At 40.7% G+C, this 25001-nt stretch overlaps 1 protein-coding gene across 1 annotated transcript in view; it reads left to right on the top strand.

The window, feature by feature from the left end:
* The window catches only part of LOC144696744 (ataxin-7-like protein 1), a 61429-nt gene extending 36914 nt beyond the window's left edge, over nt 1-24515 (top strand). Inside the window, exons 3-4 of the mRNA XM_078568422.1 lie at nt 17264-17368; nt 22178-24515. Coding sequence (XP_078424548.1) covers nt 17264-17368; nt 22178-22236 — 164 coding nt within the window. The 3' untranslated portion in view covers nt 22237-24515. The remainder of the gene's footprint in view (nt 1-17263; nt 17369-22177) is intronic.
* Nucleotides 24516-25001: the final 486 nt, after the last annotated feature.

Raw genomic sequence — 25001 nt, 5'->3', positions numbered from 1 at the left:
CGCATGGGTGAACTGCAACTGAACTGTCTGGTGCAAAAGTAAAACAGGAAAGGTGACCAAACCTGGCTTACAAGGGAAATTAGATATAGTATTAGATCCAAGGAAGAGGCATACAAATTGGCCATAAAAAAACAACAGACCTGAGGATTGGGAGCAGTTTAGAATTCAGCAAAAGAGGACCAAGGGATTGATTAAGAAGGGGAAAATAGAGTATGAGAGAAAGCTTGCAGGAAACATAAAAACTGACCGTAAAAGTTTCTATAGGTATGTGAAGAGAAAAATATTGTGAAGACAAATGTAGGTCCCTTACAGTCAGAAACAGGGGAATTTATAATGAGGAACAAAGAAATAGCTGACCAACTAAATACATACTTTGGTTCTGTTTTCACAAAGGAGGACACAAATAACATACCAGAAATGTTGGGGAACACAGGGTTTAGTGAGAGGGAGGAAGTGAAAGAAATCAGTATTAGTAGGGAAATGGTGTTGGGGAAATTGATGGGATTGAAAGCCGATAAATCCCCAGGGCCTGATAATCTACATCCCAGAATACTTAAGGAAGTGGCCCTAGAAATAGTGGATGCATTGGTGGTCATCTTCCAAGATTCTATAGACTCTGGAACTGTTCCTACAGATTGGAGGGTAGCTAATGTAACCCTACTATTTAAAAAGGGAGGTAGAGAGAAAACGGGGAATTATAGACCAGTCAGCCTGACGTCGGTAGTGGGGAAAATTCTAGAGCCCATTCTAAAAGATTTAATAGCTGAGCACTTGGAAAACAGTAGCAGAATCGGACAGAGTCAGCATGGATTTACCAAAGGGAAATCACGCTTGACAAATCCACTGGAATATTTTGAGGATGTAACTAGTAGAGTTGATGAGGGGGAGCCAGTGGATGTGGTTTATTTGGACTTTCAGAAGGCTTTCGACAAAGTCCGACATAAGAGATTAGCGTGTAAAATTAAAGCGCATGGGATTGGGGGTAGTGTATTGAGATGGTTAGAAAACTGGTTGGCAGACATGAAACAAAGAATAGGAATAAACGGGTCTTTTTCCGAATGGTAGGCAGTAACTAGTGGGGTACTGCAGGGATCGGTGCTGGGACCCCAGCTATTCACAGTATATACTAATGATTTAGATGAGGGAACTGAATGTAATATCTCCAAATTTGCAGATGACACAAAGCTGGGTGAGAGGATGAGCTGTGAGGAGGATGCAGAGATGCTTCAGTGTGATTTGGACAAACTGAGTGAGTGGGCAAATGCATGGCAGATGCAGTATAATGTGGATAAATGTGAGATTATCCACTTTGGTAACAAAAACAGGAAGGCAGATTATTATCTGAATGGCAATAAATTGAGAGAGGGGAATGTGCAACGAGACCTGGGTGTCCTCGTTTACTAGTTGCTGAAGGTAAGCATGCAGGTGCAGCAGGCAGTAAAGAAGGCAAATGGTATGTTGGCCTTCATAGCGAGAGGATTCGAGTACAGGAGCCGGGATGTCTTACTGCAATTATCCAGGGCCTTGATGAGATCGCACCTGGAATATTGTGTGCAGTTTTGGCCTCCTTATCTGAGGAAGGATGTTCTTGCTATAGAGGGAGTGCAGCAAAGGTTTACCAGACTGATTCCTGGGATGTTGGGACTGATATATGAGGAGAGATTGAGTCGGTTAGGATTATATTCGCTGGAGTTGAGAAGAATGAAGGGGGATTTCATAGAAACCTATAAAATTCTAACAGGACTAGACCGGGTAGATGCAGGAAGGATGTTCCCGATGGTGGGGGAGTCCAGAACCAGGGGTCACAGTCTGAGGATACGGGGTAGACCATTTAGGACTGAGATGAGGAGAAATTTCTTCACCCAGAGAGTGGTGAGCCTGTGGAATTCGCTACCACAGAAAGTAGTTGAGGCCAAAACATTGTATGTTTTCAAGGAGGAGTTAGATATAGCCCTTGGGGTGAAAGGGATCAAAGGATATGGGGAGAAAGCAGGAGCAGGCTATTGAGTTGGTTGATCAGCCATGATCATAGTGAATGGCGAAGCAGGCTTGAAGGGCCGAATGGCCTACTCCTCCTATTTTCTATGATTCTATATTTCTAAGAAGCATTACAGCAGTTGACACCTCAGTTGTTGCAATGGACGCCAAGCTTGAGGACTTCTTACTCTCTTCACATTACACACTGATCTTGTATCCACCCTCACCTGGCCATCCTGTTCTCTGGTCAGGTCGAGAGCCGCCTCCTCAGCGGATGTCAGGGTTTATATTTGCAGCACACCTCCACCAGTCTTCCCCCTCCCTCTGCTGTTGTGGGCCCTCATATCCTGCAGGTAGAAGGGGGGAGTGAGTCACCATACAATGATAACTGACCTGCCCTCAGTTGGCATGTCTCTGACACATGCTGGGGGCTCCCTAATGTCTCGTACACACATCCAATCTCTCTGGACTTGAAGGATACTGGCACCAAGAGGCAGATTTCTGTCATGTACATTGCGTTAGACCGGCCGCTTCTGCTCCAATCAGCAATGCCGCCCAGTTCTGCCACCAGGACCCGCTGATTGACATTAAATTCTGCCCTGTGTGTAAACAGTAGTAACGCCATCAAGAAGTGCAAATTCCTCCAGTAACTGACAGCTTGAGATCCAAACTGCATATCATGTGCCTGCCTTGTTCCAATATTCCTTTATCTAGTTTTTCCTTCAATTACTTGTGTAACTTATTAAATGTTAATGATCTATTCTAATGCCAGTCGTACAATTCATGCCTCATAGTTTCCTGTGAGTAGGAAGCTTCTCCTGCTCTCTGTCCTAAAGGTCTTCCATTTAATCTTACACTTATGCCCCAGTTCTAGACTCATCAACCATTGGAAACAGTCTGGGTTAACAGTTTACCAATAATTTGTGACATGTTGTTTGGTAAGCACAGCATGCTTGGTTGGAAAAGGTGGCATTGTCCCTATGGTTTCCAGTGTTCTCCACCACTAGGAGTTTCTTCGTGCCATTTATAGGCCTGTAATAGACTAATTTGTAGAAATTGATTGCAATGATTAATCAACAGTTCCATTATCATAATATCATGCACCTACCAGGATGGTAGAAGATAAATGAAATAGATCTTGGTCTTTTCATTTATTCTCCCATGAGATGTGGGATCGCTGACAAGCCCAGCATTTGTTGCCCATCTCTAATTGCCCTTGAGCTGAGTGGCTTACTACACCTTTTCAGAGGGCAGCTAAGCGTCAACTACATTGCTGTTGATCTGGAATCACATGAAGGCCAGACCGAGTAAGAATGGCAGATTGCCACCCCTGAAGATCATTAATGATCCTTAGCCTATCAATTCCTATGTCCTCTATTATTTTATAATTTTAAACAACTTTATCAAATTTCCCTCCACTCTGACAAAAACATAACCTTTTTTTAAGTCTTCCTATGTATATTTTCCCACTTCAGATGTACTAGTGAATCTGTACTGTCTCTTACTTCGACATTGAATTTCATTTACCACGTTTTACCTATTGGCTGTCTTATCAATATCCTCTTCTAGTTTCCTTTAGTCTACAAAATTATTTACCATATTATTGTAGTCTTCTGTAATATATAGTATCGAGTATGTTATTTACTATGCCTCCTACTTCACTATTGCTTGAAGATCACTCTCTCCAGTACTGAATACAAATCACTCGTATATGGATTCCTGTAGTTGTCAGGAAAATGTGTTACCTATTTGTCATTTACTTCAGCTTTGAAGGTTATAGAAAATATAGCTCCAACTCCTCCTGTAGGTTAAGAGATCAATTCAGAAAGGAACTATGTGGATCAAGAAGTACTAACAGTTGTGATGCTTCTGACCGTAAAAGCAAGGAAACTAGTGCTAAATGTTTATAGATCCTGGCTAGGTTTCAGCTGGAGTATTGTGTCCAACTCTGAGCAGCGCACTTTAGAAAAGGTCTCAAGGCATTGGAGAGGCTGGAGTTAATGTTTCACGTTGATGACTTCCAATGTTCTCTTTAAAACAGAAGGTTATGCGAAAGACTTAATAAAGGAGTTCAAATTCAAAATTGATTTTGTTAGAGTGCGGGTGGATTGGTCATCAGAGGGCACAGGTTTATGACAATTGGCAAAAGAACCAGAGGGAAGAATTTGTTTTATGCAGCAAATTGTTATGATCTGGAATGAAAGAGTAGTGGGATAGATTGAATAATAGCTTTCAAAAGGAATTGGATGTTTTCTTAAAAAGGAAAACATTTACAGGGCTGTAGGGAAAAAGCAGGTGAGACTGATTGGATAGCTTTTTCAAAGAACTGGCATGGACACAATGGACTGAATGGCCTCCTGTGCCGTAACTATGATTCTGAATGGCATACAGTTGGCTGGTTACGAGAGGTTGAATTGACTGAATATTGCATTACTAAAATTTGTTGAAAAATACTTTGTCATCACAGTTTTCGGAAGACCAGTCTGACTTATGTAGCTGTATTTTATCTTCTCCAATCTCACCAAGTTGCCATCTGATCTGCTTATAGAGCAACTTAAATAAGTTTACATAAGCAACTTATAGAGCATATTGATCAGAAAAACTGAAAACTGGTTTAAAAGTAGAGTAATGACAGAAAAATATTGTAAAACTAGGGAGCTGATATAGTGATGATGATGAGCTTGATAGTTTGTATTTATTGTGAATGCTTAAACACCAGGAACACTTGCTGACAAAAAATCCCGGTAAATGCACCTTTCAATTCCTTATTAATTTATAGTAAATTGTTCTGTGTGCTACTTAGTCTTCTTACTCTAAAAAATTGCCAAAAGCAGTAGTGCATATTATGTGTGGATAATGAAAATTATTGGCAAGAAGCACAAGGATGATGTAACAAAGCTTTACCGAACTGCTTGACATGCAAAACAAGATTTCAACTGGTAAAAAAAAATGAGATGTGTCCAAAACGGTGGTAATACAAGAAAACAAAACACTAGAACCCCTCAAAACCCTCAAATTCATAATCATCTTCAAACTTATCAAAAAGCTTGCAAGCTTCATCATTAAACTCAGAGGCAATGTCCGAAGTGTAGTCCGCTTTGCAATCTTGCAATCAACCATGCCAAGGAATTTCTCCTTCCCACAGGATGTCTTTGGTGAGGGCCAGCTGAAGCCACTTGTGAATTCTTCAGTTGCAGGAGTCTCTCTAACTCGAGGTGTTCCCTGGTCCAGAGCTGGACACGATTAGCTCTGAGTTCCCCTCAGTCACTACCAGCTTAATTGGGTCCCATGTTACCATTCCTTCATTGTAATTAGATCAATATTCTATAATTCCCTATCCAACACCACTGTGGATGCTGCATGGCCACCACAAAGACTGTAGTAATTTAAGGAAAAATGAACTGACCAGATGATCATGGATCTTGGTGACTTAAGAAATATCACTTGGCTGTTGTCCAAACATTTGCACTAATGAAATCTGACTGAAAACTAAAGCGTTTCCCTGATTAGGTAACTCCTAAATGCTTTTTATTCATATGCAAAGCAGATTTATTTTAGAGAACACACAGCTTACCCAAAGTGAGAGTGACTGCCCTTGACATCAAGGCAGCATTTGACAGGGTGTGGCATCAAGGAGCCCTAGTCAAACTGGAGTCAATGGGAATCAGGGGGGAAACTCTCCGCTGGTTGGAGTCATACCTAGCACAAAGGAAGATGGTTGTGGTTGTTGGAGGTTGGTCATCTCAGCTCCAGGACATCACTGCAGGAGTTCCTTGGGGTAGTGTCCTCGGCCCAACCATCTTCAGCTGCTTTATCAATGACTTCACAGAATCACAGTGCAGAAGAAGCCCTTCGGCCCATCTAGTCTGCACTGAATCGTGAGAAACACCTGACCTACCTACCTAATCCCATTTACCAGCACTTGGCCCATAGCCTTGAATGTTATGACATGCCATCATAAGGCCAGAAGTGGGGATGTTCGCTGATGATTGCGCAATGTTCAGCACCATTCGTGACTCCTTAGATACTGAAGCAGCCTATGTCCAAATTCAGCAAGACCTGGACAATATCCAGGCTTGGGTTGACAAGTGGCAAGTAACATTCACACCATACAAGTGTCAGGCAATGACCATCTCCAACAAGAGAAAATCTAACCATTGCCCCTTGATGTTCAATGGCAATACCATCACAGAATCTCCCACTATCAACGTCCTGGGGGTTACCATTGACCAGGAGCTACAAGGGCAGGTCAGAGGCTAGGAATAGTGCGATGAGTAACCCACCTCCTGACTCCTCAAAGCCTCCCCACCTTCTACCAGTCACAAGTCAGGAGTGTGATGGAATACTCCCCACTTGCCTGGATGATTGCAGCTCCCACAACACTCAAGAAGCTTGATACCATCCAGGACAAAGCAGCCCACTTGATTGGCACCACATCCACAAACATTTACTCCCTCCACCACTGACGCACAGTAGCAGCAGTGTGTACCATCTACACGATGCACTGCAGGAATTCACCAAGGCTCCTTCGACAGCACCTTCCAAACCCATGACCGCTACCATCTGAAGGCCAAGGGCAGCAGATAGTTAGGAAAATCACCACCTAGAAGTCCCCCTCCAAGTCACTCACCATCCTGACTTGGAAATATATCGCCGTTCCATCACTGTTGCTGGGTCAAAGTCCTGGAACTCCCTCCCTAACAGCACTGTGGGTGTACCTACGCCATGTGGACTGCAGCGGTTCAAGAAGACAGATCACCACCACCTTCTCAAGGGCAACTAGGGATGTGCAATAAAATGCTGGCCTAGCCAGTGAAGCCCACATCCCATGAATGAATGAATATAAAAAAAGTAAACTGAGTACTGACGACTGCAGGACAGCACAAATTATAACAACCACAACACAAGTTTACTTTGTGTAAACCCTACAAAAACTCAATTCCAATTGAACTGTGGGAGCCTGATTTAAATGTGTTAATGCAAAAGCAAAATAGTGCCGATGGTGAAAATCTGAAATAAAAAGAGAAAATGCTTGAAATACTCAACAGGTCTGGCAGCATCTGTGGAGAAAGACACAGAGTTAACTCTGTTTCTTGCTCCACAGATGGTGCCAGACCTGCTGAGTATTTCCAGCTTTTTCTGTTTTTATTTTGAATGTATGAATGATTATCCCATTTCTCCATGGTGGAATACTTGGATATCAAGAAACGTGATGTTCTAAAACAGCAATGGGATCTTCTGTGTTGGCTTGGGGGTGAGTTATTTCATCAGAGAAAAACTTTAGTTTCCAGTCAGACTTCATTAGTTTAAACTTTGGGTAACAGCCAAGTGATGGTTCTTATATTACCAAAATCCATGATCTTCTGTTGATTGTAATGTTTGTAATGATCTTTAGAGGTTTATAATGGAGGAAAGAAGACTAATCCTGACCATTATTTTAAGAAGAGCAATGAATGCAAGATGAAGCTGTGTAGATACAGTTGACTAAAAGGCAAGCTCAGGATTCAAGTCAGGAGACACTTGTTCCAGCAGAATGATTGAAAAGTCACTGACCTGAAACATAAACTCTGTTCATCGCTGTATGGATGTAGGCTGACCTGTTGAGTATTTCCAGCATTTTCTGTTTTTTTAATTAAAAAGTGATTAATACTTGGAATGGTCTTCTCAGTAGAGTAGTAATGCTGTGACTCACTAAAGAGGCAGTTGTGGTGCTTGGGAGTACAGGTTTTAGTTGTAGGGTGTGTGAGGTGGATAACTGGCCTCTGATCTGTACTTGCCTTTTGTTATTCATCACTTTGAGTTCCAAAAGGAATCAACAAGTACCTTACTTAAAACAATAAATGTAGAAACTCTGTAAAGAAACCAATATCTCTATCTGAAAAGAGAAAGTTTTGCCATTGGCTCAAGAAAGGACCCTTCATTAATATGCAAAGCTATATTTTCTCTCATGCTGATTGATCTGCTGTGTATTTCCAGAACCTTTGGTCTTAATTTCAGATCTAATGTTCAATTTTTCACTTCCTCTCTTATTTACAATGTGTGTAATAGCTTTGCTATAACAAGGAATAATAGTAGAGTGGTGCTCATTGTGAAATTAATAGGCAACTTACTTTGTTTGTAAAACCTATGGAATTTTTTTACTAAGCCTTTGCAGATCTGCATGTGTGCATTTACACAGAATGTTGTGCAACATCTCACAAAATGTTAACTATTCAAACACCAAAAAGGAAATAAAAACAGAAAAACTCAGCAGGTCTGGCAGTATCTGTGGGGAGAGAAACAGAGAGAGTTAACGTTTTGAGTCCATATGACTTCTCCAGAGCTGAAGAGAGGTAAAAAAGTGAAGGAGCTGCTATTGAAGAGAGAGGTGAGGGTTAGTGGAGCAAAATAGAAGGTCAGGGATAGGTGGGAGCTCAGGAGAGATTTGCCAATGATGTCATTGACACAGGACAAAGGATGTGTTAATGATAATATTAAAGACTAAACAAGGTGCTAATAGTGGCATAAAGGCAAGATAGCAAAATGTGTTAATAGCAGATCAAGGATCAGTGCTCTGTGAAAGCAAAACATAAGAAAACGTTACAGATGGCCCTTAGGGGGTGGGGGAGGGGGTTGGGAGATTTTTTTTTTAAAAGATCAAAATGGAGGACAGACTTCATGGTCTGAAGTTGTTGAACTCGATGTTAGTCCAGGAGGCTGTAAAGCGCCTAATCAGATGATGAGGTGCTGTTCCTCCAGTTTGCTTTGGGCTTCACTGGAACATTGTAGCAAGCCAAGGACGAAAATGTGGGTGAGAGCAAGATGATAAATTGGAATGGCAAGCGACAAGAAGGTCGAGGTCATGTTTGCAGACTAAGCGAAAGTACTCCACAAAGTGGTCACCCAGTCTGCGCTTAGTCTCCCCAGTGTAGAGGAGACTGCATTGTGAGCAGCAAATACCATAAGCTAAATTGAATGAGGTGCAAATGAAGTGCTGCTTCACTTGAGAGGAGTGCTTAGGGCCTTGGACGGTGAGGAGCTAAAGGCGCAGGTGTTACACCTTCTGCGATTGCGTGGGAAGATGCGGTGGGAAGGGGATGAGGTGTTGGGTGATGGAGGAGTGGATCACAGAGGGACCAATCCCTATGGCATGCTGATGGGGTGGGGGGGTGGGTAGGTGAGGAGAAGATATGTTTGTGGTGGCATCATGCTGGAGTTGGCGGATGATGATCCTTTGAATGCAGAGGCTGGTGAGCCTGAAAAGTGAGGACAAGGGGAACCCTATCATGGTTCTGGAAGGGGAAAGGGTGAGGGCAGAGGTGCGGGAGATGGGTCGGACGCGGTTGAAGGCCCTGTCAACCACAGTGGCGGTGGGTGGGGTGGGGGGAATGGGGGGATGGGGGTGGAACCCTCGGCTCAGGAGAGAGGAAGAAATGTCAGAAGTGCTGCTTTGGAAAGTAGCATTATTGGAACAGATGCAACGGAAGCGGAGGAACTGGGAGAATGGGATGGAGTCCTTACAAGAAGCAGGGTGTGAAGAGCTGTAGTCGGTAGCTGTGGGAGTCGGTGAGTTTTTAATGAATATTGGTAGACAGTCTATCGCCAGAAATGTAGACAGAGAAGTCAAAGAAGGGAAGGGGAAGTGTTGGAGATGGACCATGTTAACATGAGACAGGGGTGGAAATTAGATTCAAAATTGATTACATTTTTCCAGGTCCAGACGAGAGCATGATGGACCGCATAAAGAGTTGTGGGAGGGGGCCTGTTTAGGACTGGAACAAGGAATTTTCCAAGAAGGAAAAGTTACTTTTACATTTCAGAGTCGATGGAAAAATGCATTTAGTAAAGCAGAAGAATAAAAGTTTCATGTTGTCTGATCTAGACGTTCCGTGCCTTAGGCATAGGATAAATGTCAGAGTGTATGTTCTATACTCAATGAACTCTCTTGGCAGAATAATGTCTTATACATTAAGAATGCACAAATTGCCAAGGCTATCCAAATATTGCAGATCTGTCCAAACTATCTAGTAGAGTGTTAAAGGGCCTTTTTAATGGCAATACTTCAGGGAGATCTAATTATTTTAAAAGAATTTTTAACTGTTAAATTTTAGTAACTTAGAATTTTCATATTCCTCTACTTCTTTGTGTGAAAAATTCATAATTTCTCATTTAAATCCTTTACAGTATAAATTGTAGTCATTGTTTGACTTATCAATTTGCTGGCTGTTTCAAATTTTCTAAAGGTGGTTTGTTACATATACTTCCTTTTTAATGCTCTCTCTGTCAAGTCAACAGGATTTTGTTATTGGAAGAACATTGTAGAAATATGTGCACTGTATAAGATCATAAGAAATAGAGGCAGGAGTAGGCTATATGACCCCTAAGCCCGTGCTTGGTCATTCAGTAACATCATGGCTGATCTTTGACTTTAATTTATGTTTCCCGTCTGATATCCATATCCCTTGATTCCCCTAGAATCCAAAAATCTATTCATCTCTGCCTTGAATATATCCAACAACTTGGCATCCACAACTCAACTGAGATTGAAAATTCCAAAGATTCAGAACCATCAAAATGAAGAAATGCCTCCTCATCTCAGTCTTAAATGATTGGCCCTTATCCTGAGCCTGTGCCCCCTAGTTCTAAATTCTCCATAGAGGGGAAACAACCTCTCAACTTCTACCGAACTCCAAGAATGTTATAAGTTGGAATGAGATCGCTCTCATTCTTCTAACTCCAGAGAGTACGGACCCAATCTACTCAACGTCTCATCATAGGACAACCCTCTCATCCCAGGATTGGATCCAGAGAGCCTTTGCTGCACCACCTCCAAGCATATCCTTCCTTAGATATGAACACCAAAACTCTGCACAATACTTCAGTTCTGGTCACTATTATAAGGAGGATCTAGAGGGACTGGAGAGGGTGCAGGGAAAGTTTACAAGGATGATATCATAAATGTGTCGGTATACATACTGTATCAGAAAAGGATAAACATGTTGTGTCTCTTTTTTCCTTTTGAAAAAAGGATGAGAGGTGACCTAATACAGATCTTTGAAATTATGAAAAATTTTGATAGATTGGATACAGGAGAATGTTTCAACTTCTGGGGAAGAGCAAAACTAGAGGCCATCAGTATAGGATAGTCACCAAGATATCCAATAAGGGATTCAGAAGAAACTTCTTTAGCCAGTGGAATTCACTACCACAAGGAGACATTGAAGTGAATTATATTGTTGCCTTTAAGGGAAGATTAGACAAAAACATGAGGGAGAAGGGAATAGAGTGATACACTGATGGATTTTAGATGAGGAAAGACAGCAGGAAGCTTGAGTTAGCTTAAATACCAGCATGGGCTGGTTAGGCCAAATGGGCTATGTTTCAAATCCTGTGTGACCCTATGTAGATGTGATCTCACAAAAGGCCTGTACAATTGTAGCAAGACTTCCTTGCTCTGATACTTCCTTTCAATAAAGGTCAACATGCCACTGCTTTCCTAATTGCTTGCTGTATCTACATGCTAACTTTCTGTTTCTTGTATGAGGGAACCCAAACCCCTCTGAACATCAACATGAAAAAGTTTTCCACTATTTAAAAAAAAAACAGGCTTCTTTTCTATTCATCTTACCCAGTTGACTAACCTCACATTTCCCCACCTTGTGCTTCGTCTGCCACCTTATTGTCCACTCACTTAACCTGTCTGTATTAATTTGCAGCATCTTTGTCCCCTCCTTACAGTTTACTGTCCCACCTAGCTTTGTATCGTCAGTAAACTGGGATATATTATTCTGGTTCCCTTCATCACTCCTGGATGCCTCCCATGTTTTATTGTCTGTAAATTTTAAATCATCTGAAACTCTGCTGCATGTTTCCTAATGCACACAAAATCCTGTTCACCTATACTGGCTCCTGGGTAAGCAATGCCTTGATTTTAAAACTCTCGTCCCTGATTTTTAAATCCCTCCATGTCCTTGACCCTCCCTATCTCTGTAATCTCCACCAGCTCCACTTAGACATATTCACACCTCTAATTCTGGCCTCTTAAGCATCCCTAATTTTAATCACTCCACCGTAGGTGGCCATGCCTTCAGCTGCCTAGGCCCTAAGCACTGGAATTCCTTCTCTAAACTTCTCCATTTGGCTTTCCTCCTTTAAGATACCCCTTAAAATCTACATTTTTGACCAATTTTTGTTCACCTACCCCCATATTGCCTTATGTTGCTCGATGTCAAATTTGCTTTATAATTGTTTCTGTGAAGTGCTTTGGGAAGTTTTATTATGTTAAAGACGCTGTATAAACACAAGTTGTTGTTCTCCTCATTTCCTTTTGTGACACCTTACTGAATGCTTTTTGGAAATCTATATATCCTACATCCACTGGTTCCTCTTTATATATCCTGTTAGTTATGTTTTAACAGAACTAATAAATTTGTCAGACACAATTTTCCTTTCATAAAAACATGTTGACTGCCTAACCATATTATGATTTTCTAAGTGTCTTGTTAACATCCTCTTCATAATAGATTCCAGCATTTCCTGATGACTGATGTCAAGCTTACTGACCTGTAGTTCCCTATTTTCTCTCTCCCTCCTTTCTTGAATAGCAGTGCTACATTTACTCCCTCCCAGTTCGCTAGGGAAATTTGAAAGATCACAATCAAATGAACCCGCTAACTCTGCAGCCATCTCTTTTAGAAACTTAGGATGTAGGCCATTGCATCAGTTTTTGATCTCATTAGTTTCTTCAGTACTTCTCTTCGACTGATGTTAATTACTTTAAAGTTCCTCACTCCCATTACCCCCTTGCTTGCCCACTACTTTTGGTGAGCTTTTTGTATGCCCCACTGTGAAGACAGCTGCAAAATAACTTGCTGAATTTCTCTGCCATTTCCTTATTTGCCGTTATAATTTTTCCTAACTCAACCTCTAAGGGACCAACATTTACTTTTATTACTCCCTTCCTTTTTACATACTTAAATAAGCCCTCATAATCTGTTTTTATATTTCTTGCTGTTTATTCTCATTCTGTTCTCTCTTTTTAATCAGTTTTTTAAAAAATTTCTCAACCCTCAGGCTTACTACTAACCTTGCCCCTCATACCTATATAGTTGGCATTATTTAACTTTAAGTCTTTCATTTCAGGTTGAAGTATGCCACTCAAACTTAGTATGAAATTCTGTCATATTGTGACTACGCTGCCCTGTAGGACCCTTTACTATGAAATTATGAATTAACCCTGTCCCATTACACAATACAAGATCTATGGGGGCACAAATCTCAAGACATGTAAATGGAAATGAGTCTTGGTCATAGGGGCAGATGGTGTCGGGGCGTACTGGGGGGTACATGGTAAGAATGTGCACCATTGTTTTAGGCCGTTGGTGGATGCAGGGATAAGTGATTCAAACCAAGTACAGGAAAGGAACTGTTGGATTGAAGCTACTAATTGTTTCAATATTGCAACAATAGATTGAGTTGGCTGCTGGTGCTCTGGAATCCACTCCATTAATACTAGTGGCACAAAATTCAGAGCAGCAGTGCAGGCAAGAAACAAATGTATGAGCTCTCTATGAATGAATATGGTATGAATAAAACGTTGCAGTCTCTGTTGTCTTCAGAGGACCATTACGAAACCACTTCTTGAGTTGCTTTTTTTCTTCCTCTCAGGTGACAGTAGTGTCAACTCATTTATTGATATAAATGCAATAAAAGCTTAGTATTTCTGTGCTGTTCTGAACCTACATATAATTATTGACTCTGTTAAATAATACATATGTGTAGACCATTAGTGTGTGGGCACAAGGCAGTCATCCTGTTTTATATTTCCCTCTGTCAAGTGAAAGAAAAGTTAGGAGATCAGATTCTGCCTGTTTCTTATTTGTCCATGATTTGTGCAAAACAAAATGCTTGGGATCGGTATCTTTCATTTAATTCAGTGGCTTCTGTTTGCATTTGGAAACAAATATTCCATTACCACTAAAAGAGTAATGCCCAAGATATTTTAGTTGGAGTCAGATACAACATCAGGCCTCACAGGTATCGCTGTTACATGAACTTCTTTTTCATTCATTTACTCTACATTGGCAAGGTGTTCAATAAACCTTAGCAAGCATGACAAACTGATTTTATTAAATGTCTTGAATTTTAATTTTTCCACAAATGTGTCACTTTGCTTTTGTCAAAATCCGTGAAGTGAGAAAAAAGGTTTTTTTGGATTTAAAAGTTGAATTAAATGAGTGGATAAATTGGCAGGGAAGTTGTCTTAAGTAGTTGTCAGTAGCAGTGCGAGGAAAGCAAGTTTTGTTCTTAGTAAGAGCCCTAGGCCACATGGGCCTGGAGTGGGTTTTTGAAGATGAAATGAGAGTTGATCTTGCCCTTCTAACTTTGCACACTCCAAACCCTCTTCCTCTGACTTCAACCTCTTGTGTATCACCCCTCTCCCTCATTTGCTAAACCCTACATTGTGGAATTTGCTTGTCGAAACAACTTTACCTTTTTGTCCGCCTTCCCTTCTCTCTCTCTCTTTTTTGCTTACAATCTATTTTTATGATTTGCCTTCTGTGAAATATTTTTCTAAGTGAACGGTCCTATATAAATGCAAGCTGTTGGTGAATTCGCTCAATGCAGGTGTTCCAAGCAATAGCACTGATGCAGCTGAACAATCTGCCTTTACTGACTGGACAAAAGGAGGGAGAGCGGTGCATAGAAGGCTGAGGAAAGGAATGTTTGGTGGATGTAGGGCAGAAGAGATTGTAAAGTCAGGGTGGGTGAGGCAGTGGAGGAATTAGCAATGAGGACAAGAACTTTAAAAATTAATGCTTGGAGGATAGCAAACCAGTGGGTGAGTTATAGGAAGCAAGCAGGGAGTAGTTTATTTTGGAGATGACCAGAAGTGTGTATGAAGGTTACAGCATAGAGGGTGAGTTAGGGATGGAGATGGATATTGTTGCAGAGCTGGAGAAAGCATTTTTAATCACAAAATGTGGGGGTTAAAGCTGAGCTCAAGTTGAATTTAGGTTTGGTGCAGAATACAGCTTCTTTGAATCTGACCCAAAATTGTGCTAAAAATGTATTTCTTACCAAAAGCAGAAGCTACCTTTATGAGGGAAATTGGCACAAAATTGGTTAATTTTACCTAGTTATAGGTAGTTTGTGCTTTGGCCTGCAATCAGGGGAAAGGGGTCATTGAAGGCCTCAGTAGGATTTTGAGATTGGAGACTTCAGTGGAGGGCTGGGGCTCAAAATAATCTCAGTTAAGCCATCAAGGAGAATTGTCTTTCACCAGTCAGATTCAGCTCGATTCAAAGTCCATCTCACCTTCCATTTGTTTAAAAAAAAAGTTTGAGAAAATTGCCATTTACATCTTTCACATATGTTACTGGGAAATGTCATAATTACAAGGTAGCTTGAATTAATGAAAATTTCTTACCTTGGGCCATCTGATGACTTTAATGGAACTTTTACTGGGATGGGGCAAATTATAATGTGCAGAATTTGTTACTGATAAAACTTATAAAATAAAATTGGCTTCTTTTGTCGTATTGAGATCATTCCCTTGTATTAAGATCATTCCCTATTTTTTTTTTACCTGGACCCTTTTGATACTTCCAATCACATTTTATAAAGTAGCAAGATATTAAAGGGGAAATTTTAAGTTACTTGGCCCACTGAGAGTGGGGTGAGGTTGTGTGGGGAATGGGGGTGTGTGGGGAGTGGCTGGAAATCAGGGTTATAGCTCCACAATGTGACTGACAGGTCTCCCCCTCCCCCCGCCTGGAAGCCAGCCTCATTGATTGGGCTTGGTTTCCATTTGGAGCAGTCTGGAGGAGGTAGCCCCTTGTCCTGATTGGGACGAGGATGGTGGGTTCTGAGCCCAGGCAGTGGGCAGGGTTCCAGTCCTGGAGTAGGAAAAGGGTAGGAGGTCAGAGACCTAGGGATCAAGGAAGGTTGACAGAGATCACAGGCCTTGGGGTAGAATAAAATGAATGGACTCGGAGGCCTTGGGGTGAAGGGGAAGATGGTCAAAGGCCTCAGGTGAAGGTAGGCGGTCACGGGTGAGGTAGGGAAAGGGGTCATTGAAGGCCTCAGTAGGATGTTGAGATTGGATACTTCAGTGGAGGGCTGGAGCCAAAGGCTTTGTTGGGGGTGAAGCTGTGTGGAGGTCAGATGCGCCAGTGTGGGGAGTTCAGGGGTCAAATAGGGGGTGGAGTCAAAGGATTTGGTCCTCCAATGTGTGATGGTCTGTGGGATATTGGAAGCTTCCATGGTGGGAGGTCGGAGGACACAGGAAGGTTGGAAGAGTAATTGGAGGCCTCAATGGTTGGAGGTCGGATGGTGGGTAGGGGTTTGGTTTGGGAGCCTTGGTGGGAGGAGGTATAGGCAGATCAGCCCATGGGGGTGAGGTGGGAGAACAGGCCTGGGGAGCACAGATCAGAGGTTTCGGAGGGGGAATATCAGAGGCCATGTGGAAAGTTGGGATGGAGACCCTGAGCCCTCAATGGGGTGGGAGGTCGGAGGCCTCGTTGGGAGGGGTAGGGTCACAGGCCTGGAGAAGGGTGAATGAATGTCTCAAGATGGTGATGGTGGGAGTGGAAATTGGAAGGGTCAGAGAGGGGTCCGATCAGCAGTGGTGGTTTGGTTAGGCAGTCATAAGGCTCAATAAATTTTAAGTGATGGATAAAAATGAGGCACTGATTCTCATTATAATATTTAAAATACCAACCCACTTTCTTGGAGCGGGTTTGTTACCTGCACCCCATTCACCTCCATTTAAAACTGCACTGGGGCAGGATTTAGACTTGTAACTCTTTAACAACACTTCAAATCCCAACCCAACTCAAACTCACCTCTTTTTGGGGGTTAAAATTCTCTCCTATGATGTTAATGAAGATAAAATTGATGGGAGTGATAGAAAATAAAAATTCCAAAATAGGAAGATTGATCACCATGGTAAGAACATTAAGACTTCATAAAATACAAGAAATGGGAGGATAGTGTCTTGTGGGGTCAACACACCATCAAACATTTTTACCACCTGTCTACACAGCTTAGTTTCTGCTTTGGCCACTGCAAGTCCATCGTTGATTGTTTTTGCGCCCCTCCTTGTTGACCACACTGCACTATCTGCTATTCTCTGTCAAAATGGTTTGACTATAACTATTATTACTGATGTACCTATTAAAACACCAAGAGTTCTGCAACCACTTTGGATCAAAAGTCCATTTTATTGTGTCTTCCACTGTGCATGCTCAGTAATATTGGAATGTACAACTCTGCAGCACAATGACACAAATTCTTTCTGTTACAGATATGCACTTGTTTGGCCACTGTCCAGCCCATGATGAATTTTACCTAGTTGTATGCAGTCACTGCAACCAGGTAGTCAAGCCACAAGCTTTCAATGGGCATTGCGGTAAGCTACAGAATAGTTCTATGCAAATGATCTTTGCAGAGGTGCATCTTTTCGGATGTTGACAAACATATACAAGACCCCCTGTTTATGATGAGCTGAGTTGAGATTTGGGTCTACTTGATCTGAAGTATCTTTCTTACTCTTACTGCATCTATGAAGAGGAGGAGATGAGTGAAAAGTTCTGATCTTTGATCCTAGTCAGGCCAAATAATAAAGAAGCAAAGGAGACTGAACGGTAAATTTGAATGCATAAGCCTTTTTGAACAAAAGATGATAGTCATTTAGGGTTACTAGAAGGTGTGAGCACACTTTCTATTGATGGGTTTAGTAAGCATCATATATTTAGAACAATGCCTAATGTTTATTTGACTAAAACTCTGCAGCATACTTAAATAAGAATTCTTATCAATTATTATCTGGGATTTGATCTATAAGCAGTGTCCACACATATAGGCAGCGGTTTGAATAATTAAATACATTTAGTCTAACATTTTTATAATTTAACAGAGTTGAATAAATGGTTATCATGAAAATTTTACCATGATTTTTGCACAGGTGACTTGTTTCCTTTGATGAAATGAAGACTGTGTTTTGTTCTGATGGATTTTTTTGGTGTATTTCATTATTGAACAATTGATCCAATCCAGTTTTTGGGTTTGGCAATATTACCAACTGTTTTCCTTCCCAGAAATCTTATGGAATTTCCATTATTGTTGGGTTAATTGACTCATGTACCTGCTTCCCAGCCAGGCAATTATGGGTTCCAGCCCCATCCAGGAGAATTGAGGCCACTTTATAGCAATGCTCAGTACAGTGTGAATGTGAGAGAAATAGTCCTTGCGATCGGATGGTAAAACCAAAGTTCTGTTTTTGTGTACTGGTTGATGATAAAAGACTAATCTTAAAAGAGTCAGGATCGATCCCATATGATGTCCAATACTTCAAATCAGGACCGCATTTCCTTTACTTCCCTCCTATGGGGGTACTGTAAATGAAATGCACCCATTAGTTCAAAACCAAATGATCTTTATTTTATATTATAAATTTGTAGCTGATTGTTTGGACCCTTTGGATGCGAAAATCTTGGTGTGTGGTGATAAAAATACAGCCACTTGCTGCTTAAGTATATATTGAGCACTTTGCACATAGTGCAATGAATAAACCCTCTTTTGTTTTTCATCCAATAAATGTCAGTTGCCCAACTGTTAAATTGAAAAACAAATGTTGGAACAATGTCAAGGGCCTTGTAAAGAACAGGATATGAACAATCAGATTATCTGTGTATATTTGGACCATACAAACCAGTTTGGTAAGCTGATGACTTACTTAATATTTAATTTGATGTCCATTCCAAAAATTGACATTTGAAACTGAACGAATGACACAACCCTACCTATATATTTAATAAATGCACTTTTGATGTTTTATAAATCACAAAACACACAGCACCAATATTCCTTCTTTGTTGTAGTGAAATTTTGCACCCATTCTTTATAATCATGTTTATATAATGACTTGGCAAACAGATAAAATCTTTCTCGGGCATGCCTATTAAGCAATTGCACAACGTTTTATTCTCTTGGCTGGAATTGATCAAAATGAACATTCTTTGTTAATATATATAGCATTTCTTGAATTGCTGTGGTGTAGAAATTGACACAAGCAGATGAATGCCTACTTTGCTTGAACGATGCTCCTTTGTCCATTATTTTAACACATGCACATTTTAAGTCAGTTAAAATACTGGATAAAAAAAAATGTCATATAACTTTTTATTTGTCAATGTCAGCAACAAGAATTTCTGGGGTTGTAAGCAACAAAATGCACACTGATAGTTGCATTCCAGTACATAGTTACTGGATTTTGAAGAAGCGTTCTTAATGCTGACAACAGTAATTGTAGAGACAACAGTAAAGCTGAAGTTGCAATAATTATTTTACTTGATTCGTTTGCTAAGTTTCAACCTGAGTTGTCATATGTTTCAGTTAGTTCAGGGGGAGGAAAATAGCTGTTAGCTTCTCGAGATTTCTCATGACTGGGATACACACAGGAAGGAATTTTTGCTTCTAGGTACCAGAGCTGAATTAGTGTTAATTATTTATTGTCATTTCAGACTTTTAGAATAAGAAAAAATTTGTATTTAAACGTCTCTTGAATTCATATTTTAACCATCTTTTGAAAGAAAACTGAAATCATTTCATAAGACGTTTTAGTAGGAATGTTTTTAAATGTCGTTTTATATGGTGTGTGTTGATGCCATGAAGTTTTGAAAAGCCAAAGCTCCACAAGTTAATGACAGACTGTTAGCTGTAGAGTGGATAGGTTAAAAATACTAATATTAATATTAAGTATTGATATTACTATATGGTTTTTAGGAAAGCATTTGACAAGATACCACATAAAAGGCTGGATAACAAAATAGAAGCCCTTGGAACAGGATGGTCAGTGTCCAATTACATTAAAAGATTGGTTTAAGGACGGAAAGTAATGAGTCATAGTAGATGTTTGTTTTCGGACTGGGGGGTGGTAGGCATTGTTGTTCCCCAAGGGTCAGTGCTACGACCACTGCATTTTTTTTTACATAAAAAGACTTGGATCTTAGAGTACAAAGTAAAATTTCAAAATTTACCTATGATACCAAACTTGGAGAAGTGGCAGACAGCAAGTATGATACAAATAACCTGCAATGGGACATAGGCTAGCAGAATAGGCAGACAAGTGGCAGATGGAATTTAATAGAGGGAGTGTGAAGTAATACATTTTGGCAGAAAGGATGGGGAGAGATATTATGGACTTTGTGGCACAATTCTAAAGTGTGTGCAGGAACTGGGGGACGTAGGGGTGCCTGTGCATTGACCTTTGGAGGTGGCTGGACATGTTGAGCAAGTGATTAGCAGAGCATATGGGATCTTGGGCTTCAGAAATAGAGGTATTGAGTACAGAAGCAGAGAAATTATGCTGAACCCTTATGCAGCCCAATGAGAGTATTGCGCCCAGTCCTGGTCACCACACTTCAGGAAAGATGTGGAGGCCCTTGATAGGGTGCAAAGGAGATTTACCAGAATGGTTCCAGGGTCGGGGGATTTAGTTACAAAGTTAGACTGGAAAGATTGGGGCTCTCCTTCGAGCAAAGGGGATTCAGGGGAGAATTGATAGAGGTGTACAAGATTATGACAGACTTAGATAAGGTAGACAAGAAAAAAACTCTTCCCTTTAGTTGATGGTACAAGAACTAGGGGACATAGATTTAGCACTCACTCAACCTATCTATGTCTTTTTGTAGCCTCCTTATGTCATCTACACAACTTACTTTCCTACCTATCTTAGTGTCATCAGCAAATTTGGCCATCATTCCTTCACCCAAGTCATTTATATAAATTGTAAATAGTTGAGGTCCCAGCACTGATCCCTGTGGCGCACCACTCATCACATCTTACCAACTTGAAAAAGACCCATTTCTGTCTACTCTCTGCTTCCTGTTAGCCAGCCAATCTTCTATCCGTGTCAATATGTTACCTTCTATACCATGTGCTTTTATTTTCTGCAGTAACCTATGACGTGGCACTTTATCAAATGTCTTCTGTAAATCTAAGTACAGTATATCCCCTATATCTACAGCACATGTTACTTCCTCAAAGAACTCTAATACATTGGTTAAACATGATTTCCCTTTCACAAAACCATGTTGACTCTGCCTGATTACCTTGAACTTATTCAAGTGCTCTGCTATAGCTTCTTTAATAATAACTTCTAATATTTTCCTTATGACAAATGTTAAGTGAACTGGCCTGTAGTTTCCCACTTTCTGTCTCCTTCACTTTTTGAATAATGGAGTTACATTTGTTGTCTTCCAATCTAATGGGACCTTCCCCGAATCTAGGGAGTTTGGGAAAATTAAAACCAATGCATCAACTATCTCACTAGCCACTTCTTTTAGGACCCTAAGATGAAGTCCATCAGGACTTGGGCACTTGTCAGCCCGCAGCTCCAACAATTTACTCAGTACCACCTTCCTGGTGATTGTAATTTTCCTCAGTTCCTCCCTGCCTTCCGTTTTCTGATTTACAGCTGCCTCTGGGATGTTACTTGTATCCTCTATAGTGAAGACTAATGCAAAATACCCGTTCAATTCACCTGCCGTTTCCTTGTTGTCCATTATCAATTCTCCAGATTCACTTTCTATAGGACCAATGCTCACTTTGTTAACTCATTTATTTTTAAAATATTTATAGAAACTCTTACTATCTGTTTTTATATTTCTGGCTAGCTTTCTCTCGTACTCTAATTTTTCCCTCCTTATTGATCTTTTAGTCATCCTTTGCTGTTCCATATATTCTGTCCAATCTTCTGGTCTTCCACCTACCTTTGCATAATTATATACTTTTTCTTTAAGTTTGATACTATCTTTAACCTTTCTAGTTAACCACGGATGGTGTGCACCTATTTTTTTCAAGTTTAACTAAACCAGTCTCTGCACTTTTTTTTTATTTTGAGATCTCAACCTATTCTTATCAGAACTTCATCTGTGATGAACTGTGATATTAAGTTCCTAGAAGTGCTGCTGCGCACATGACCTGTTGCCTGGTCTTTTGGGGTGTTTGAAAAAGAAAAAGGTGAGTCTTTATTAAGCCTGCACAAATCGATGATGGATGGTCCTGATGAGTCTGGAGAAGTCTGTATTTATCTCCTTAAATAAAAATAAAAGTTGATCTTTGTGAGAAGTAGATTCTAAATTTATGGCAGCTGCTATCAATTCTTATATGATCCACTACCTTGAAAGGCTGGCTATAAATTCTGATTGTTCCACAGGCAATCATCTTGGCTATACTACACGTCTCCAACTCTGTTCAAAGCATCTTTGCATATGAGTGCAGAAGACAGGGCTGACATGCACGCCACTGTCTGCAGCCAGAAGTGCCAAGAAAGTGACATATCTCTGCCTCCCTCTGAGATTCCCAACATCACAGATGCCAGCCTTTTTGCAATTCAGTTCAGTCCACATCATATCAAGAAACAGCTGAACGCACTGGGTACTGCAAAGGCTATGGTCCCCGACAACATCTTGGCTATAGTGCTGAAGACTTCTGCTCCAGAATGAGCCAGGCCTCTAGCTGATCTATTCCTGTACAACACTGGAATGTACCTGGCAAAGTGGAAAATTGGCCAGGTATGTCCTATCCACTACAAACAGGACAAATCTAATCCAGGTAATCGCCGACCCTTCAGTCTACTGTCATTCAGCAATGTAATGGAAGGTATCTTCAGTACTATTAAACAATGCTAACTCACCAATCACCTGCTCACTGATGTCCAGTTGAGTTCCAGACATCAATACATCCTTGCTCCAAACCTGGACTAAAGAGATGAATACCACAGGTGAAGGATGAGTGACTGCCCTCGACATCAAGGCAGCATTTGATTAAGTGTGGCATTGATGAAGCATCAAGGAGCCCTAGCAAAATTGAAGTCACTGGGAATCGGGGCAAAACTTTCCAGTAGTTGGAATCATACCTAGTACAAAGGAGGATGGTCATAGTTGTTGGAGACAAATCATTTCAGCCAGAGGACATTCCTGCAGGAGTTCATGAGGGCAGTGTCCTAGGACCAAGCATCTTCAGCTGCTTCATCAATGACCTTCCCTGTATTATAAGGTCAGAAGTGGAGATGTTCAGCTTGATTTTCAACTCCTCAGATAGTGAAACAGTCCCTGCATGCATGCAGCAAGACTTGGACAACGTTCAGGTTTGGGCTGAGAAGCAGCAATCAACATTCGTGACACACACATACCAGGCAATGACAGGCTCTGATGAAAGAGAAGGGGATTACCTTTGACCAGAAACTTAACAGGACTAGCCATATAAATACTGTGGCTACAAGAGCAGCTCAAAGGCTGGGAATTCAGCAATGAGTAACTTATCTCCTGACTCCTGAAAGCTTCTCCACCATCTACAAGGCAAGTCAGCAGTGTGATTCCTGGACGAATGCAGCTGCAACAACACTAAAGATGCTCAACACCATCCTGAACAAAGCTGCCTCTTCCACTAGTACCCCATCCACCACCGATGCATCCTATTTACCATCCACAAGATGCACTGCAGCAACTCCCCAAGGCCCCTTCAGCAGCACCTTCCAAACCCTCAATCTGTACTACCCACAGGAACAAAGGAAGCAGGTGTATGGGAATGCCACCACCTGAAAGTTCCCCTTCAAGTCACACACCTTCATGACTTGGAAATATATTACTGTTCCTTCATCACTGGGTCAAAATCCTGGAATGCCCTACCTAACAGCATTGTGGGTGTACCTATACGACATGTACTGCTGCGGTTCAAGAACATAGCTCACAGCCACCTTCTCAAGCGAAATTAGGGATGGACAATAAATGCTGGCCTTTAACTAATAAAAAAAACCTTGATGATTCACTTATTTATTGGATATGTCCAACTCCATGAATGGCTAATGTCAAGAAGATATAGTAATTCTCATGATGTTATTGGAATTTATTGTAAAATAGAGTAATAGTGGGATGTGTGATTGTGTCTATGTGTGTGTGACTTAATTGAATTAGTCTGGATGCTTTGATCTAAGAAGAGAGGTTAGGTTTGAAATCTTAATTAGATAAACATGGGGAAGTTTAGAAACATAGGTGTCAAGGGAACATTTGCATTTTTAAATAAACCAGACTAGATTGTTTTCAAAAGAGGGAGTGAAATGTGTCACCTAGCCAGGTGAAGTTTAGAAACAGTGTGTTTATTTTTCCAAAATGATTATTATCAGTGAGATAAAGTCCAAAGGAATAGTGTAACAATAGGTATTTGCATTCAAAGTATGTATAAAGGAGCAAAGGCTGTGTGTAAGGGTAGGCATTTTAAGATCTTACAAGTGTGAAAAAGCCTTCAGCATCTATGCCTCAAGCTGCTGCCTTCAAGGGATTGAAGTCAAGAGAACTCACTTTGAATTCGACTTGTTCAGGGTATTATGTTTCTTTGCCTGGGTCTTTTAAAAACTATGTGTTTTACTGTTGCCTTAACGAAAGTGTAACTGGGAGTTAGATTGATTAGGGGATTTAGAAGTTATCACAGTAGTAATTTGTAGATCTGTGTATGTATTTAAAATCATTTCTCTAATTAATAAATGTTTAATTTAGTTTTATAAAAACCTGTAAGACTTGGTGGTCTTGTTACTACTGAATCCAAGGCACACATCTCAAAATTTATACAAACTGAAAATTAGTTGTGACAGTTTTTTCAGGTTTCCTATGGGATTTGAACAACTCAGCATTTACCATCAGCTGTGTCATAACACTAAATAAGTTACAGTCCTCCACCAATGCTGTCTTCATGGCTTTCCAGTTTTCTAGAAAATCCTTTGCTTATGGTTACAGATAATTTTTGATTTTTTTTTTGACATTAGTTCATTGGTGACCTAGAGCTCAGTTTCTTTCCTTGTCTATTTCTTCTCCACTGCAGCGATCGCTTCCGCTCATTATTCGACCCTATGAACTCTTGCTAATGATTTTGTTCCATGTTGCTCAACTTCATTCAGATTGCAATGTAATTCTTAAATCACTGCATCTTGATCTCCATGCCTTTCAAAGGGACAATAAAAGTTTTATTTCTTCCAGTCATTCAAT

The sequence above is a fragment of the Cetorhinus maximus genome, chromosome 22, assembly GCF_964194155.1.
Source record: "Cetorhinus maximus chromosome 22, sCetMax3.hap1.1, whole genome shotgun sequence".
Classification (NCBI taxonomy): domain Eukaryota; kingdom Metazoa; phylum Chordata; class Chondrichthyes; order Lamniformes; family Cetorhinidae; genus Cetorhinus; species Cetorhinus maximus.
Note: the sequence above shows the minus strand (reverse complement) of the source record. Positions and strands in the feature narration are given on the sequence as shown.